General features: G+C 44.1%; 1 protein-coding gene across 5 annotated transcripts in view; it reads right to left on the bottom strand.

Moving 5' to 3' along the window:
* SHANK2 (SH3 and multiple ankyrin repeat domains 2) overlaps nucleotides 1-18621 on the bottom strand; it is a 531815-nt gene that overhangs the window by 188966 nt on the left and 324228 nt on the right. For all 5 annotated transcript variants that reach the window (XM_044270326.1, XM_044270322.1, XM_044270325.1 and 2 more), the window contains exon 14: nucleotides 17895-17970. In XM_044270326.1, coding sequence (XP_044126261.1) covers nucleotides 17895-17970 — 76 coding nt within the window. The remainder of the gene's footprint in view (nucleotides 1-17894; nucleotides 17971-18621) is intronic.

Genomic DNA, 18621 nt, shown 5'->3' with positions numbered 1-18621 from the left:
AACTGTCACCAGCCACGTGTTCGATTAGAAGCTGTGGCAGCTATAGGGAGAGAGCTGCAGCAGAGAGGAATCTCTTGTTAATGATCCGTGAAACACGGATGCAACATGGATGGCATCCGTGGTTTTCATGGACCCATAGACTATAATGGGCGTGATGGATCCGTGAACATGGACAAAATAGAGCATGCATCCGTGGTTAAAAAAAAACGGACCCATGGACCGTGCTGAAACACTGATGTGTGAATACACACATTAAAATGAATGGGGATGTGTGCTGTCCATGGAAAACACGTACAGTACACGTCCGTGAAACACTGACGTCTGCATGAGGCTTAAATCGTGCACCCATACACATTATAGACAAAAGCTTTACAGGGAAATCAAGTTTCCTCCTACTACGAGGGATGATCCTTTGTCTGTGTCAAACCCTCCGAATGCAAGCGCAGCCATCGATAACCCCGGCCCTCCAGCACGTGCGTCTTGGACAAGTCTCTTATGCTTGAGAGCAATAACATAATGGCGCCACGAGTCCACGCAGCGAAACAAATCTGTAAACAAAATGCTACACGACAAAGGGCAGCAGACGTGAACCTGCTGGAGAAAAAGAGTGCCAGAGCAAATACATCCATCAGGACAAGGATGCATCCCTCCCCCACCCGGTGGATATAAAGTACAGAATACGGCCCGCTCTGTTATAACATTGGAAGTATTCCGTGTCCAATGCAACTTAGCCAATCTAAAGCCAAATTAGGCTTCGGTGCAGATATTCTATTATTCTTCTGGTCCCAGGCTACTACTTTACAGTAATGTGCCGCGCATCCCATAGGTGCCCTCTATCTGGACAATCATGTGCAGCAATTATGGAGAATGGAACATATGACAGATGACAGACCCATCTTGCTGCCCAATTAATTTCCTGTACTAAGGGCTTGTTTGTGCTCGCTGGTATAGTGATGCAGATGGCGAACAAGCATTAACCACGGGCTGGGAGTATATGATTGTCAATGCGATCTGTACGGTAGATACAGCTCAGTTCCCCCATACGTGCCGTGTAGAACCTAACCTATCATGCATGCACAATAGTGGTGACCGACAGTCTTCACCCCAGGCCTCATGTAACACAGCAGCTGGTAAAGTACTGGAGGGGGTGTATCTCTCACCCAGAATGCTCAGATGGGTGAGGTAAAAAGAGTCCAGAAAGCTGGGTTGTTTCAGCAAAGTGTGATATTCTGAGGCGCTTTGTTCAAGTTTATTAATGGACAACATTTTTTATATAATGGCTGGTAGGTGTTGGCAGTGGGGATTGCCATTCCCACCCCACTCCAGTATTACACTTTCCCCTAGTGCAAGGCAAACCCAGGTGTAGCTGCTGGGCTCATTACTGTATGGATAAAAAGAGGTCTGAAAGGCTCATTGATTGTCCAACAATGAAAGCTGCCTTACCTGCTGGCTGAGGAAAACTGCTGTTTAGTTTGCGCCCAGACGGACAGGTGGCTTTGTTTTGCAACTGTTCCTGTGGATCCATGTTTTGTGGATTGATTAAGGTGAAGAACTAAAGGCGTTGGCCCATCTCATACATTGGTGGTAGTGTTGAGCGCGAATATTCGAATTGCAAATTTTTATCGCGAATATCGCCACTTCGAGAATTCGCTAATATTTAGAATATAGTGCTATATATTCGTATTCCCGAATATTCTAATCACAAATTTATTGCGAATATCGGCACTTAGCAAGATCCCTAGCAACCAATAGGAAAGTTGCCTATAGGAGTAGTGTTGATCGCAAATTTTATTGCAAATTTTCCGATTGCCAATTTTCGCAATCAAGAAAATAATGACTGGAGATCACGAATTCTTGAATATATGACGAATATTCACCCAAATATTCGCAAAATATCGCTAATTCGAATATTGCCCCTGCCGCTCATCACTGATTGGTGGCATACCACTAGGATATGACTCCAAAGTCTGATAGGTTCGGGTCCCAGATCTCAAGAACGGAGTGCATAAAGTGAAGGAGAGAGGACCGTGCATGCGCGGTCATCCTCCTTTCATTTCCATTGGACTTGAAAATAACCGAGCATTGCACTCATCTATTTTCAGGCATCTCATAGAAATTAATGGAAAGTGAACTACACAACTGCAGCCACTGCTCCATTCGCTTCTATGGGGCTGACAGAAATGGCCGAGCCAGAGTTCAGCTATTTTCGGAAGTCCCATTGAAATGGAGGGTGGGCGCGCATGCACGGTCCGCTCTTCTTTCACTTTGCGGGCTCCGATCTAGAGAGAGCTGTGTCCTCTCCTTCTCAATGAAGTGAATGGGAAGGAGGAGGTGCAATTACACCTGCTCTCCGCAGAAGTCAGACCCCCGTGGATATGATATTGATGACCTATCCTGAGTATAGGTCATCAATACAGGAAACTGGCCAATCCCTTTAACTTTCATGCCGCTATTTTTGTTTTGGATTAAACAAAAAAAAAATGATTTAGACTTTTAAACTGGTGAAGTCTGTGACATCTGTCTTTGTCAACTCTGCCCACACGTACAGATCTTGACATCCCTAATCAGTATCAGGGAAAAAACTAAGAAAAGGCCAACAGGAGTCATGGGAGAAAATCCCTTTGCCATAGTCGCATATATTAACAGATTATCTTTTTTACTGTCAAAGATGTGTGTAATACATCATGACTTTAAATGGTTGCCACAGAAATAAAATACAGTACTTAGATTAGGTCGTGGCATCTTAGCATTCAAATGATGCTCATTATTCCAGGTACGATGTTTGGGGAGCAGCAATGATTTGAAGTCAAGGAGCTGCATGAAAAAATGTTTATGTCCTGGTTCAGGGTCCGTGAGGTAGGGAAGAAGCTGCAGGTGACATCAGGCTAAAAGGTCCCAGCAATTTACTGTCATCGCTCCACTGTACAACCTCTAGTGACACAGGAACTTTTCTTCACGTCATCACCCCTTTTACCAATTACAGTCTGTTACTGAAATCTCTCCCCTTCTACAGCCTCCAGAGGAGGAATGTACAGAAACCTTTCTTCATGTTATTACCCCTCTTACCAAATACAGGCGGTTACTGTAATGCCTCTAGTGACACCAGGGGGTGGGGTTTATAAAGGGACTTCTTCAAGTCATCACCCCTCTTACCATTTACAGTTTTTACTTTTCTTTTATCTCTCCCTTTGTACAGCCTAGACCAGGCATCCTCAAACTGCGGCCCTCCAGCTGTTGCAAAACTACAACTCCCACAATGCCCTGCTGTAGGCTGATACCTGTAGGCTGTTTGGGCATGCTGGGAGTTGTAGTTTTGCAACAGCTGGAGGGCCGCAGTTTGAGGATGCCTGGCCTAGACAGAGGGAGGGATATGCAGAAATGCCCCTCTCACCAAATACAGTCCGTTACCTTAATTTCTCTACTGTACAGCTTCTAGCAACACCTTGGGAGTGGAGGATATACAGGAACTTTTCTTTATGTTATGAGTCCTCAGCAGTTACAACCTGTTACTTTCATCTCACCCCTTGTACAGCTTCTAGTGACCTCGGGGGTCAGAGAGGGTAGAAAGGAAATACAGGACATTTTCTTACTGCTCCTTATCTGTTTTCTCTCCCCTCTTAATCACTGCTTGTACCTGGAATCTGACATCTCTTTCCCTGAACAGCCTCCATTGACCCCTAGGGGGCTTGACAATGAGGAATACAGGAACTTTTCTTCACATTATCACTCCTTATGAGTAAATGTGCTCCATGACCACCATACTTGCTTTCAACTTGATCATTTCAACTTCAGTGCAGTCTAGAAAAACTATGCTACAAGTCAAAGATAAAAAAAAGCTACACAGCTACTATATATTAAAACATTACAAACTACCATCAAGTGCACAAACAACAGTACCATGCAGGATCCAAATAATATGATCATATAACTCACAAAATAATGCCGCAATGCCCAAATAACATAACTAATAATGCCACAAAGCGCTAATAACGGTGCCACACACTGCCTGCATAACAGTGCTTAAAACAATGTTCAGAATGCAGTGCCCAGTTGCTGTAAGGAGTATGGTTGGATGCCCCAGGGGACTGTCCTCCTTACAACACAGCCCTGGCTGTAACCAGTGTGGGGATTCGCTCTGGTAGTTGGGATAAGCAGGTGCAGTACAGAGGCAAAGTACAAGTTTGTAATTCAAATATCCGTGTTTATTCACACATAAGATCAAACAAAAACACTGTTTGCAAGGTTGGCGTTTCTTCACACAGAGTAGAAAGTTTGTGCATAAAAAAAAACGTCACCTTGTCAGCGGTTCTGCCTCCAGCAGTCCAAATGCAGGCTTTAAGTGGCCTGCTCTTCCAAGACACAGGTCTCAGCTTTCCAGCCCAGCACAGAGCTCAGTTCCCACACCAGCGATTGACAGAGCTCCACTTCCAGCTGACACTGCTGGCTGGGTTTTTCTAGGCCAGTCTAGACCAGGCCTGGAACGTGGGAAGTAGTCACCCACCCAGCACTTTGCCTACTCCCAGTAAGAGCCGTCCCGGATTAGCTATACAGCCATACTAAAATAGTAAAGTGTCAATCAGCACTAGCTGCCGCTGACACCTGAAAATACCTGCTCTTACTTCACCTAGGCCAGGAACCTCGGTGACACATACCTTCCGTCAACGATGGATCCTTGCGCCTTCCTACACCAGCCACATGCACAGTCACTCTCCATTAAACTGGATAGGAAATATGCTTACTGCACTATGAAACAATGCTGCAAATATAATGGGAAAGGTTTATGATGAGGTGGGCTGAGCGCATGGCAGCCCCTACAAGGTTAGTTCTTTTATGTAGGTTTTATAATCAATGGAGTAGATACGCACACAGGTTATTGATATAACTATTGATATAGTTGAGTAAAAATGTGTTACATGAAAAAATTCTGTAAGAGGACAGGGGGGGGGGGGGGTATAAATGGTAAGACAGGGGGGGGCCCAACACCCTATGCTAGATAATGACATCATGGCTGGGGCGGGCTTCAGTTCCCTGCAGAGGTGGATGGCCAAAAGTGCCATGTGCAGGTAAACCCTAGAAGGGGATGTGACATCAGAGAGTGTAGTGGCAATTTTTATAGAGAATATCCTTGTTTATACACTGCCAAGAGGAAAAAAGAGGAATGGCATAACAAAGTTTTAAGAAACATTTGCTCTAGCCCAGAAGTGGTAGTTTACTAAAGCAGGAGACAGGTGGGCTTTCAAGTGTACTGGATAGGAAACAACGGCACAATGTTGTGTGGGGATTCGCTCTGGTAGACAGGGTGAGCGGACGCCGTAAAGAGGCAAATTACTAGTTCTTAAACCAAACTTCCATGTTTATTCACACATAAGGCAAAAACAAAAGGTCACTTTGCAGTCTTGGTGTTAATTCACACACAATGGAAAGTTCACATAGCAAAAATCACCTTGTTGGCAGTTCTGCCTCCAGCAGTCCATAATAGCAGGGTTTTAGGGGGCCTGTTTCCCCGACACACGGGTCTCAGACCTCCAGCACGGCACAAGCCTCAGATCCCAGCACACACACCGATTGCTGCTGAGCCCAGCTGTCTTTTAAGGAGAGCCAGGTGCTGCCAAAATCTGGACCGGCAATTAAAATCCAGTTTGGTGTTTGCCCCCACCTGGCTGCAAATCAGCCCAGCTGCAAACACTGGGAGGAAAATACCTATTTTCCCAGACCATACCCTTCACTGTGTCACAGTTGGGACAATGTTTTTAAACAGGTATTCGCACCTGAATATTTATGACATTTTCACAGGATATACTATAAATATTCGATAGTCCTATCCCAAGAATATGACCCAGTTGCGTGCTGTAGTGAAAGGAGAGCAGTCCTCACATGCACAGCTCTCTCTTTGCAGTTACGGGACTTCCTTAACCACTTCCAGCCCCGGCCATTTATCCCCTTCCTGACCAGGCCTAATTTTGCTAATCTGACATGTGTCACTTTATGTGGCAATAACTTTGGAACGCTTTTACTTATCCAAGCCATTCAGAGATTGCTTTCTCGTGACACATTGTACTTCATGTTAATGGTAAGTTTGAGTCAATATGTTTGTTTTTTTTAGAAAATTAGAAAAATTCACTGTTTTCTAAATTTGAATCTCTCTGCTTTTAAGATAAATAGTGATGCCTCATAAAATATGTATTAATTAACATTTATGTTGGCATCATTTTAGTAATGTAATTTTATTTTTTTAGGGCGCTAGAAGGTTTAGAAAATTTGCACAGTCAACTTTTTTAAGGACCAGTTTAGTTCTAAAGTCACTTTGTGGGGCTTACATAATAGAACCAACCCATACATGACCCTATTTTAGAAATGACACCCCTCAAACTATTCAAAACTGTCTTTTAGAAATGTTGTTAAACCTTTAGGTATTCCACAGGAATTAAAGCAAAATAGAGGTAAGATTTCAAAATGTCACTTTTTTTGGCAGATTTTCCATTTTAATATTTTTTTTCTTCCTGGAATCAAGGGTTAACAACAAAACAAACTTAAACATTTAATACCTTGATTCTGCAGTTTGCAGAAACACCCCATATGTGGTCGTATACCTCTGTTTGGGCACATGACAGGGCACAGAAGGCAAGGAGCGCCATATCGCTTTTGGAGGGCAGATTTTGCTGGAATGGTCTTTGGGCACCATGTTGCATTTGAAGAGGCCCTGAGGTACCCCCATAGTGGAAACCCCCAAAAAGAGACCACATTTTTTAAACTACACCACCCAAGGAAATTTTAAGGGGTGTAGCGAGCACTTCACTCAACAGCTGTTTCATAAAAAATTTAATACTTGGGTGTAAAAATGACATTTTTTTTTTTTACAAGAAAATGGTGCTTTAGGCCCAAACTTTCTTTTTCACAAAAGATGACAGGAGAATATCCCCTCCCAATTTGCTACCCACTTTCTCCTGTATACAGTAACACCACAATTGTGGTCGTAAACTGTTATTTGGAGATACGCCAGGGTTCAGAAGGGGGGAGCGGCATCTGAATTTTCTAACATGGTTTTTAAAGGATAACTGTCACATTTAGACCCTAATTTCAATTTTCATATATATAGTTACTAATAACATGATATTCCAGAATCAGTTACTATTAGACTGACTTACCCCATATTTAATAAGATTCAGCCCTTAGCAACCAGTCTGCATAAAACTGCAATTTCACTATTCAGTTAAGATGGCCGCCACTGCCCTCACCCTGAGGCTAATCCCGCCTGCCCTCACCAGCCAGTAACAATAGCCCCCCAAAAGTGTCAGTAACCAGAGCCCTCCCCCTAAAGGGTTAATCTCCTGCAGCACAAAGGGGTCCTCTTACCACATGTTGCTTTCATTTATACACTGAGCAGACGGCAGATCTCCCTTCCCTGGTCTGCGCTGCTTCAACTCTACATTGTCCCAGTCTGCTGAGTGAGGGAGCGTCTGCCAAGCGCAGGGACAGGGAGAAGTGCACACAGCCCAGGCACTGTTATCAGTTGCTGGGGAGGACCTGGCTTTAATCATTTACTTACAGTCCCTGGCTGTCAGTAATGTGACTTTGCACGCTGCGTGCTTCTGCGTCCTCCGTCCTTCAACAGATAGATGGACGAGGCGATACCAAATTTGTCTATTTTTTTTATAGATTTATTTAACATTTTACACAATATTTTAGAAAAAAAAAATCATGTTTTTGTGTTTCAATGAGGGACTAATTTTTTTATTGTTACTATTTTGGGGTACATACGACTTGATTGATTAACATTATGTTTTTTGGGAGGTGAGCTCACAAAAAAATCTGTTTTGGCGCAATGTTTATATATATTTTTTTCCCCATATGATATTATTATAGAGCCGGTCATTGCGGACGCGGTGATACCAAATATGTCTATTTTTATCTTTTCTTCTATTTAAAAAAAAAATATTATAATGAATTTGGGGGCAAATATTTTTTTATGTGAAACTTTTTTTTTCTCAAAAACACTTTACAGCATAATACAGCACTGTACAGCCTCAGTGCAGGGCTTATCTAGGTCTATGGAAGACCCGACAGCTCCTGCACTCACCCGGCCCCGGTGATCACATGACCACCGGGCCAGGAAGCGGCATAGCGCTTCCTGATCTGCATATACAATGATCTAGAAGGCAGGGATACCCAGGAACGGTCCCTGCCTTCTCTCTGGGGTGCCCTGCTGTCACTGACAGTGGGCACCCCGCTCAGCAGCTGCACGATTAGCGTGCAGCTGCGATCTCTGAATGGACGTTCCAGAAAGTCCATTCAGAGATAAACCGACCGCCCAAGGACGTTTATAGTCAATGGGTGGTCGGGAAGTGATTAAAGGGGTTTTCCGAGATCTTTATGCTGATGACCTATCCTCTGGATGGGTCATCAGTATCTGACCATTCGGGTGCAACAGTCGGGATCCCGCCGATCAGCTATTTGAGAAGGTACTTGTGCTCGCAGTAGCACCACAGCCTTATCACAGCTGTCCTTAGGCCAGTGACATCACGTTCAAAAGTCACATGCCCTATAGAAGTGAATGGGGATGAGCTGCGATTCCAAGCACAGCAGCGATGCCAAGCACAGCCAGTATACAATGCACTGTGCTCAGTAAACTGAGAGAAGGCCACGTCACTACTTCAAGTGCCGATTCCTTCTCAAATAGCTGATTGGCGGGGGTCCCCTGTCAATGGTGTTACAATACGACATGCTGCAACTGTGACTTAGAAAAATCGAGACATGCTGTATTCTGTGTTGCAGGTCGCATGCGGGTTTCTCTTTGTATTTTCACAGCCAAATTACGGCTCTAAAATAGTCGCTTGATGGCAAGTCGCCGGTGGCACGACTTTTTAGCAACTTAGAATGTACCCTAAAATTAATGGCGTATCCTTAGGATAGGCCATTGATACCATATCAGTTTGGGTCTGACTCCTGGCATCCCCACCAATCAGCTGGTGAAAGGAGCTGCGCTCTCAGGATAGCCCTGCCGGTCTCTTCCTTGGCCTGTGACATCACGTCCATGTGCGGCTATAATATAAAAAAGCTGCCCTTTTCATTAGGTTCTGGTCATCGGACCCGCGACCATCTGATACTGATGACCTATCCCAAGGATAGGAGTTTGATATTTAGCTCTCGGAGAACCCCTTGAAGAATGTTCTTTCTAAAACGCGGCATCCTTTCCAATGGAGTACATAACCCTTTGCATTAGCCCCTACCAAGACGGAAAGCGTTAAAATGCCAGCAGTGAGTTTGAGTCAAACCCACGCAAATGGACCGTTCTAAATTATGCATCGGGGTTTAATTAAAACTGGGTAATTCTGTTCTACAATCACACACGGCTGCTATGAACACATTAACGGCAAGTGTTTTAAGGTAAATACTTCTGAATCACCAATGTGCCTTTCAGTTAAGATATTAATCAATGTGAAGCGCTGCGACCTATAAAAGCTCCATCTTCACATGTAATTTGTCATCTGGCTCAGACAGCGGCGAACACGACGAGACGATTCATGAATGAAGCCGGCCTGTTTCTTGCGCGGCTCTGGGTGGCCCAAGGCAGATTATCTCATGGGTCTCAGATGGAGCACAATAATAAAACCGTGTGTTGCTCTGAAGCACTGCGTGGGTGTATAAATGTGATAAAAGGACAGCGCTGTGCGGGTGCGGTACAATGTAATGGTGCCCGGCACTGATCTTCGGATACACTGTAACGCTGCACATGTCATGAGTTACTGCTGCAATATAATGTAAAGTAAACCAGATGGGACACTTAGTGATGGCGGGGCAGTATATAATACCGCATGCAAGATAAAAATGTATGCATGATATCAGTAAAATATAATCTAATGATTCATGGAAATATGTGACGTGTCCTGAAAATACAGCAGACTGCAAGGAGTGGGTGTTATATATATTAGAGATAAATATGGATTACATGCGAGATGCACTTCTAGAACGGGAGCTGGGTTTCTACTGTGCTTTTCTGAATACAGAATGCTGTCCTGAAGATTGTGATAGAAGCGTGCCTGGGGAATAGATTTACTATATGGGTGTAAATGCAGAATGTACAGCTGTGAGTTATGTGCAGATATGAGGCTGAACAGGAAGGAATAGCATGCAGTATATGTTCTGGGTAGGGAGGGAATAGAATGGGTGAATACAGGCGGATGCAGCAGATGACAATAATGTAGGAGAAAATGTCATTCAGTGTGCTGAATGTATACAACATGTGGGTGGATGATACAGGCCGAGTGTAATGTAGTGTGCAGTGCTAACATAATGGGATCTGGGCAACATGTATGAAAAAAAAAACAACTGATAGTACAAGTATGGATATTGTGGCTCAGAGTATTGTATGATGTATGGTTACAAAGCATTGTATGATGTATGAACACGGTACTGTATGATGTATGGACAAAGTATTGTATGATGTATGGATACAGAGTACTGTATGGTCACAGTATTGTAGGATGTATGGACACAGTATTGTAGGATAAATGGATACAGAGTACTGTATGATCATAGTATTGTATGATGTATGGACACGGTATTGTAGGATGTATGGACACGGTATTGTATGACATATGGACACGGTATTGTATGACATATGGACACGGTATTGTATGACGTATGGACACGGTATTGTAGGATGTATGGACACGGTATTGTAGGATGTATGGACACGGTATTGTAGGATGTATGGACACAGTATTGTAGGATGTATGGACACAGTATTGTAGGATGTATGGACACAGTATTGTAGGATATATGGATACAGAGTACTGTATGATCACAGTATTGTATGATGTATGGACACAGTATTGTATGATGTATGGATACAGAGTACTGTATGGACACAGTATTGTAGGATGTATGGACACAGTATTGTAGGATAATTGGATACAGAGTACTGTATGATCACAGTATTGTATGATGTATGGACACGGTATTGTAGGATGTATGGACACGGTATTGTAGGATGTATGGACACGGTATTGTAGGATGTATGGACACGGTATTGTAGGATGTATGGACACGGTATTGTAGGATGTATGGACACGGTATTGTAGGATGTATGATACGGTATTGTAGGATGTATGGACACGGTATTGTAGGATGTATGGACACGGTATTGTAGGATGTATGGACACGAGATTGTATGATGTATGGACACGGTATTGTAGGATGTATGGACACAGTATTGTAGGATGTATGGATATAGAGTACTGTATGATCACAGTATTGTATGATGTATGGACACGGTATTGTAGGATGTATGGACACGGTATTGTAGGATGTATGGACACGGTATTGTAGGATATATGGACACGGTATTGTAGGATATATGGACACGGTATTGTAGGATATATGGACACGGTATTGTAGGATGTATGGACACGGTATTGTAGGATGTATGGACACGGTATTGTAGGATGTATGGATACAGAGTACTGTATGATCACAGTATTGCATGATCATGATACTTTTTATATAGTGACAATAAGAATTTTGTTGTTTCCACAGTAAGAAAAGGGCGGATTCCAGAGATGTTTTTGAGGCGCAGGTGGAATGAACGGTCAAGAGCTTAAATATAGGGAGATAAGGAATGATCAGTGTCAAACATAACACCAAGACAACGGGCGTGCCACACTCTGAGAGGGAGATATCAGGTTTAGGTAGGTTAGTAGATGGAGGAGACACCAGATGTTCCGTTTTGGAAAGATTCTGTTTCAGATAGAAATGATGTTAGAGAGACAGTGGACAGACAGTCACTAGAGGACATGATGTAAGAGACAGTGGACAGACAGTCACTGGAGGACACGATGTTAGAGAGACAGTGGAAAGACAGTCACTGGAGGACATGATGTAAGAGACAGCGGACAGACAGTCACTGGAGGACATTATGTAAGAGACAGTGGACAGACAGTCACTGGAGGACATTATGTAAGAGACAGTGGGCAGACAGTCACTGGAGGACATGATGTAAGAGACAGTAGGCAGACAGTCACTGGAGGACATGATGTAAGAGACAGTGGGCAGACAGTCACTGGAGGACATGATGTAAGAGACAGTGGACAGACAGTCACTGGAGAACATGATGTAAGAGACAGTGGGCAGACAGTCACTGGAGGACATGATGTAAGAGACAGTGGGCAGACAGTCACTGGAGAACATGATGTAAGAGACAGTGGGCAGACAGTCACTGGAGGACATGATGTAAGAGACAGTGGACAGACAGTCACTGGAGGACATGATGTAAGAGACAGTGGACAGACAGTCACTGGAGGACATGATGTTAGAGAGACAGTGGACAGACAGTCACTGGAGGACATGATGTAAGAGACAGTGGACAGAGTCACTGGAGGACATGATGTTAGAGAGACAGTGGACAGACAGTCACTGGAGGACATGATGTTAGAGAGACAGTGGACAGACAGTCACTGGAGGACATGATGTAAGAGACAGTGGACAGTCACCGGAGGACATGATGTAAGAGACAGTGGACAGACAGTCACTGGAGGACATGATGTTAGAGACAGTGGACAGTCACTGGTGGACTGTTGTACAGCAGGTGTGATATAATGGGAAGAATTATATATGTGGGTGTCATCAGCCTACAGATGGTACTGGAAAACAATTCTGCTGATAGTCTGTCTAATAGGGGCTGTATAGAGAGACAAGAGGAGAGGACCAAGGACTGAACCGTGAGGAACCCCAACAGCGAGGGGAAGAAGAGGGGAAGAACCTGCGAATGTTACACTGAAGGAGCGGCCAAAGAGATAGGAAGAAAACCAAGACAGAGCCGCGTCCTTATGGCCGATGGATTGGAACATGGTGAGTAGGAGATTGTGGTCTACAGTGTAAAATGCAGCAGAGAGATCCAGAAGAATGAGAGTATTATATGATGTATGGACACACAGTATGATGCACTGTACAGATACAGAGTATAGTGTGAGTATTAAAAAGTATTGAATACAGAGAATTGCATTGTTTTTACGTGATGTACCCATTCATACCAAAAAAGCTGCCCCAGAATACCCCCACCACCGCTATCGATCAGACGATAATATGCTGCACCTATCTCCACACCCCTGTCATTAAAGGAGTTGCCCCCCTTCTTCCCCCACTATGGTCCTATGCTCTCCTTCACCCTGCTCTGTATTGCGCAGGGCAACGACTGTTTGTTTACATTTTTACACTGCTAGGCAGAGGCTTCCGCCTAGCAGTGTTCTCAGTGATGTCACCGGCACTGATAGGCGGGCTTTAGCGCTGCCCTAGCTGTTTTACATGCTAAAGCCCGCCCATTTATAACGGTGATATCACCAGGCTCAATGCTAGGCGGAAGCCTCCGAACCTGCGGGGGCTGAGTGGGAGAAGAAGGGGATATGTCCGGGTTCAGCTTTAAATATGGCTCTGACAGTAATGGATCAGAATGAAGCTTTAAAGAAAGCACGCCGGTCTTGGAACAGCCTGTGTTTCCAGCCGATTTATATCACATACTAGAGCCGAAGCGGCGCAGATTGACGGCTGGGTCAGCGGGTAGCAGTGATCGGAAGACAGGTACGAGCTGCGGAGATTACACCGTGTTCTGCTGAAGTGCACTGTCTGCAGAGCAGATGCTAAAATCTTGTAAGATCAATAGTCAGTCAGCCCACACTACTAATTATGAGTAATTATGCAGAGCAGTACAGGGAGAAATCAGTGCAGCATTCAGCCTGGTGACAACGACGGAGGAGGTGGGGGGAAAAACTTAATTCAATGGGGGGAAAAATAGAGCCAAAAATAAAGAGAGATGTTTAACTAGGAATAGATTGGAAAACATGGGTGACAGTCATAAGGAAAGCATAGCAGGCTAGATTATGGGAAAATTGTCTTTAAAGGGAAGACTTTCCTTAAATTTTAAAGGGTGTTCCAGCTGGTACCATATTTTTTTTACCAAAGCACTCAGGCCCCTTGCAGACGAGCGAGTATAACACGCGGGTGCAATGTGTGATGTGAACGCATTGCGCCCGCACGGAATCCGGACCTATTCATTTCAATGGGGCTGTGTACATGTGCGTTGGTTTTCACGCATCATTTGTAGGTTGCGTGAAAATTGCAGCATGTTCTATATTCTGCAAGTTTCACGTAACGCTGGCCATGTAGAAGTGAATGGAGCTGCGTGAAAATCGTATCACATCCGCAAGCAAGTGCGGATGCGATGCGTTTTTCACGCATGTTTGCTAATAGATGTTGTTTGTATACATTCAGTTTTTTAGCACCCGCGTGCAAAGCGCATTAAATGGCATTAAACCCGAGCGATCAAAAATAATCAACTGAACGCGATCGCAGGCAAAACTGAATTACTTTGCCTGAGAAATCGCGCAGTTATCACTGAACGCATCCGGAACGTATCTGGACACGCTCGTCTGCAAGGGGCCTTACCCTCACTGATCCCCCTTGCTCCCATTCTGATGTTGGCAGGGTTGCCTGCTGGTCTGTACTTACTGGTCCCGCTCGAAACAAAGGAGATGATTGCCTAGCCTATCACTGGCCGCAGTAGTGACCCACTGGCAAACGTGGCCAATGGGGTTTTTCCTTTTTTTTTTTTTTCAACTACGCTAATCTGATATGCAACCACTGCTATGCTCCACCCAAGAAAGAAAACTGCAGCAGGAAAATGTCCATCTATAATAGGGGAAACGTAAGAGCAACCCGATAGATAAGAGGGGGGTAGTCACCAGTGATAAGCGAGAAGACTACACAAGAACCTGCCTCAAGGTGAATGCACACATAACTTTATAGTAGTCAGAATACAATTCTGTGCAGCCACCACTAGAGGGAGCTTTATTATTTAGTTAGAAAAAGAAACATGCCATAAGCTCCCCCTAGTGGTGGATGCAGGCAGCCAAATCAGTATTATTTTTTTATCTATGCAGGTGTTTTGGACAAGAAATGCATTATCGCATAATTTGGAGCCTATTTTTATATATATATATATAAAATAAATAAATACATGAAGCACTGCAGAGCAGCCAAAAATCAGCTGTAGAGCTGTGGCCACCTGTAATCCCATGACTGCCACTTCTGAAAAATCAACAAGTATATGCCCAATCAGAACTTAAAAGTAGTCCGTCAGCAGTTTTGACAGCACAAAACTGATGGCACCACCAGATGGGTGATGGGGAAATCAGGTAACGAGCATCCGTCTGCAGCTTTGGCCAGGCTAAACTGCTGACAGTGCCAGGTAAAATTCAGAAAGAACAGTATAAACATATTTTTTGTGGAGCTTTTTTTATCAGGCATAGTGTAATTATAAAGTTTTATACTGCCAGGTTCTGCTCCTGCAAATGCCCAGGAGGCTGAGCTTCACTCTGAAGTGCTTTCCGCACTGAGCTACTTCATAGCCCCCTCGCCTCAATTTTGGCAGCTTTAGCATCCAAAAGCGACCATTACAGCTGTCACTCACAATAGAGGGGGAGGCTGAGAAGATGCTCGAAGCAAAGAGCAGTTCACAGTAAAGCTCTGCCTTCTGGGCACTTGCAGGAGCAGAACCTGGCAGAATAAAACTTTATATTCACACTGCTCCTGATGATAAAAGATCCACAAAAGATATGTTTATACTGCTTACCCCAGTTCCTTCCTAGTGCTGTCAGCAGTGTTGTATGGTTAACACTGCTGACAGACTCCCTTAAAATCATAGGATGCTATTCATAGTTGTTGCATAGGTCAGAAATATATGTTTTAACACGCTATGCTGAAATGCCCTCTGCATTAAGCTGCTCCACAGCCTCTAGAGCTGTCAGCAGTTTTAAAGGAGATAACCCCTGCTGAAAGACTCCCTTTAATATCACAAAAAAAGCTTCATTAAAAACCAACAGCATGACAATGAAAGGGCTGCAGACCACAACCCACCAAATAAAACTACCATCACCCTCTCTTATATAAAATAGTCTGTTAAACCGCAAACAAAGACCATCATGTGCGCTATTCATTAACTACTAAGACATCTGCATACATTTACATGCATGTATTATATAAAGGCAATGTGAAGACAAAATCGAGGGTACAGTGAACTCCTGGAATACGTGACCTTTTTAAGGAAATAAATGGGTTGTCCAAGATTTTGATATTTATGGCCTATCCTCAGGATAGGTAATCAATATCTGATCAGTGGGGGGTCTGAATCCTGGCACTCCCTCCCATCAGCTGTTTAAAGGGGCTACTGCGCTCGGCTGAGCGCTGCGGCTTCCAGTTTACTAAGCATTGCGCCGTACATTGTATAGCAGCTGTCCTTGGTATTGCAGCCCAAGCTCATTCACTTGAACAGGATTGAGCTGTGCCTAGGTCATGTGATCAATGAATGGGACGTCATTGGTGTAGGAAGAGGTCGCAGGGGTGCCAGGAGTCGGAACCGAACCAATCAGATATTGACGACCTATCCAGGGGTTAGGTCTGAGAAATCTCAGACAACCCCTTTAAAAATGGAAGCTGGCAGAGAAAATGTATAAGATGGTAAAGGTGGAGAGCTAGAGAAAAGGTAAAGCAAAGTGATATTTAATGAAGATCAGGAATTATGTCATACTGATAAAATTGAGTTTAAGATAAATCAATGAGAAATGCAAATATACGAGACTGGAATAAAAATCGATGAGTGTATCACCTCAGTTAATTTGTCCAAAAAGCTGCTGTGTTTCTCTGCAGAAGCTGGTAAGTTACCATATTTTTCGGAATATAAGACACACTTTCCCCCCACCCCCAAAAATGGGGGAAAAGTGGCTGTGTGTCTCATAGTCTGAATGCTAATGACCGTTTCCATTATGGGCAGCTCTGCGCTCGCTGTACTCACCTCCCCTTGTCTTCAGGATCCCGCTGTGGCGTCCTAACCGTGCACCGCGACAGGACATAGGCGCACACTATCACCTGACACGGTGCACGTCAGGTCACAGTACACTGCGGGACCCGGAAAAAGTGGAGTGGTCTCATTTTGGGGTCTGATCTGAGGTCTAATGAATAATGGGTGTCTGATGAGGGTCTGACCTGAGGTCTGATGAAAAATGGAAGTCTGATGTATATATGAGCGACAAAGCATGCCAATAACAGAAGGACCGGCTGACTGTCTCATGTATAACGGATGCTAAGACACGACCATTGCCTGTTTTGCAGTCCGCAAATTGTGGATCCACCGAACACGGGTACAGACAATGCCCATTCTGCATTTTGAGGAACGAATATCCGGCCCTCTATAGAACAGTCCACAGTCCTATCTTTATCAGCAATGTGGACAAGAATAGCACATGTTATATATTTTTGCGGGTGCAGTGGAACGGATGCGGACAGCACACGGTCTTCTGTCCGCATCTTTTGCGGCCCCATTGAAGTGAATGGGTCTGCATTCGACCCGCAAAAAAAAGCGGATCGGACGTGGACAAAAAATATGTTCATGTGCATGAGCCCTAAGTCAGAGAAAAGGGATTTGGGCATTAGATTAGCTCACCACAGGTGTGTGCCAGTGACTTACTCCTCTCTATACAATAAGAATAAGGTGGATGTGCACAGAAAGGTCAGGAGGAAGAGCAGTTACAGTTTGGCTGCATTAACATCTGATAGTTGGGTGGGGGCCGCATGCTGGGAACCCCCACCTATCCAGAGAACAGAGTCCCATGATGGCATCTGACTTCTAAAGCCAAATGGAAGTGGGACCCCAGATCCAACAGTTGGAGGTTCTGATGGATGGGATCCTCCCCTAGCAGACACATACTGTCCAATCGATCCATAATACACATACAGTTCCATGGAGAGGCCATGAAAGTCAGAAAACCCCTATAGACAACAATCACTATGAATCTGATCTGTGTGGGTGACAAGACACAGGGAAAAGGTACTAAAGTAAAAGGTCTTACCTGGAAGCATCAAAACTGTCATAGGACCCAACAGTGTAGTGTCGAAACAATTTTTTCGTCCTGTCTGTCCGCGTTTCTTGAAAAGGAAAAAGGAAAATTCTGAAACCAATTAACATCATTACCTCGTCAAATGTCGTATTATAATTATATATCTTTGTGCATAAATATAATATATAAAACAGATCTATCATCTCAATCTCTAATTATCTATCAATCTGATATTTAGGCTATTTATGTATCTATCTAGCTCACATATATCTATCTACTGTATCTATCCATCTACTCCCTCCATCCATCTAGTTAGGCTACATGCGCACGACTGTTATGTGTTTTGCGGTCCGCAAATTGTGGATCCACAAAACACGGATGGCGTCCGTGTGCGTTCCGCAATTTGCGGAACGGCACGGACAGTCATTAATATAAACAGACAAGAATAGGACAGGTTATATATTATTTGTGGACCACGGAACGGAGCAATAGATGCGGATGGCACACGGAGTGCTGTCCGCATCTTATGCGGCCCCATTGAAGTGAATGGTTCCGCATCCGAGCCCCAAAAACTGCGGCTCGGATGCGGACCAAAATAACGGTCGTGTGCATGAGGCCTTAATATGTATTTTTGATCACATATCCTCTATGCACCTGTCCATCTATCCATCCATATAGCACATATATCTTACTACCGTATCAATCCATCTAACGTATATATCTATTGTATCTATCTATT

This window comes from Bufo gargarizans, chromosome 10 (genome assembly GCF_014858855.1).
Source record: "Bufo gargarizans isolate SCDJY-AF-19 chromosome 10, ASM1485885v1, whole genome shotgun sequence".
NCBI lineage: Eukaryota > Metazoa > Chordata > Amphibia > Anura > Bufonidae > Bufo > Bufo gargarizans.
The sequence above is the reverse complement of the archived record's forward strand: the minus strand, read 5'-3'. Positions and strand labels throughout refer to the sequence as shown.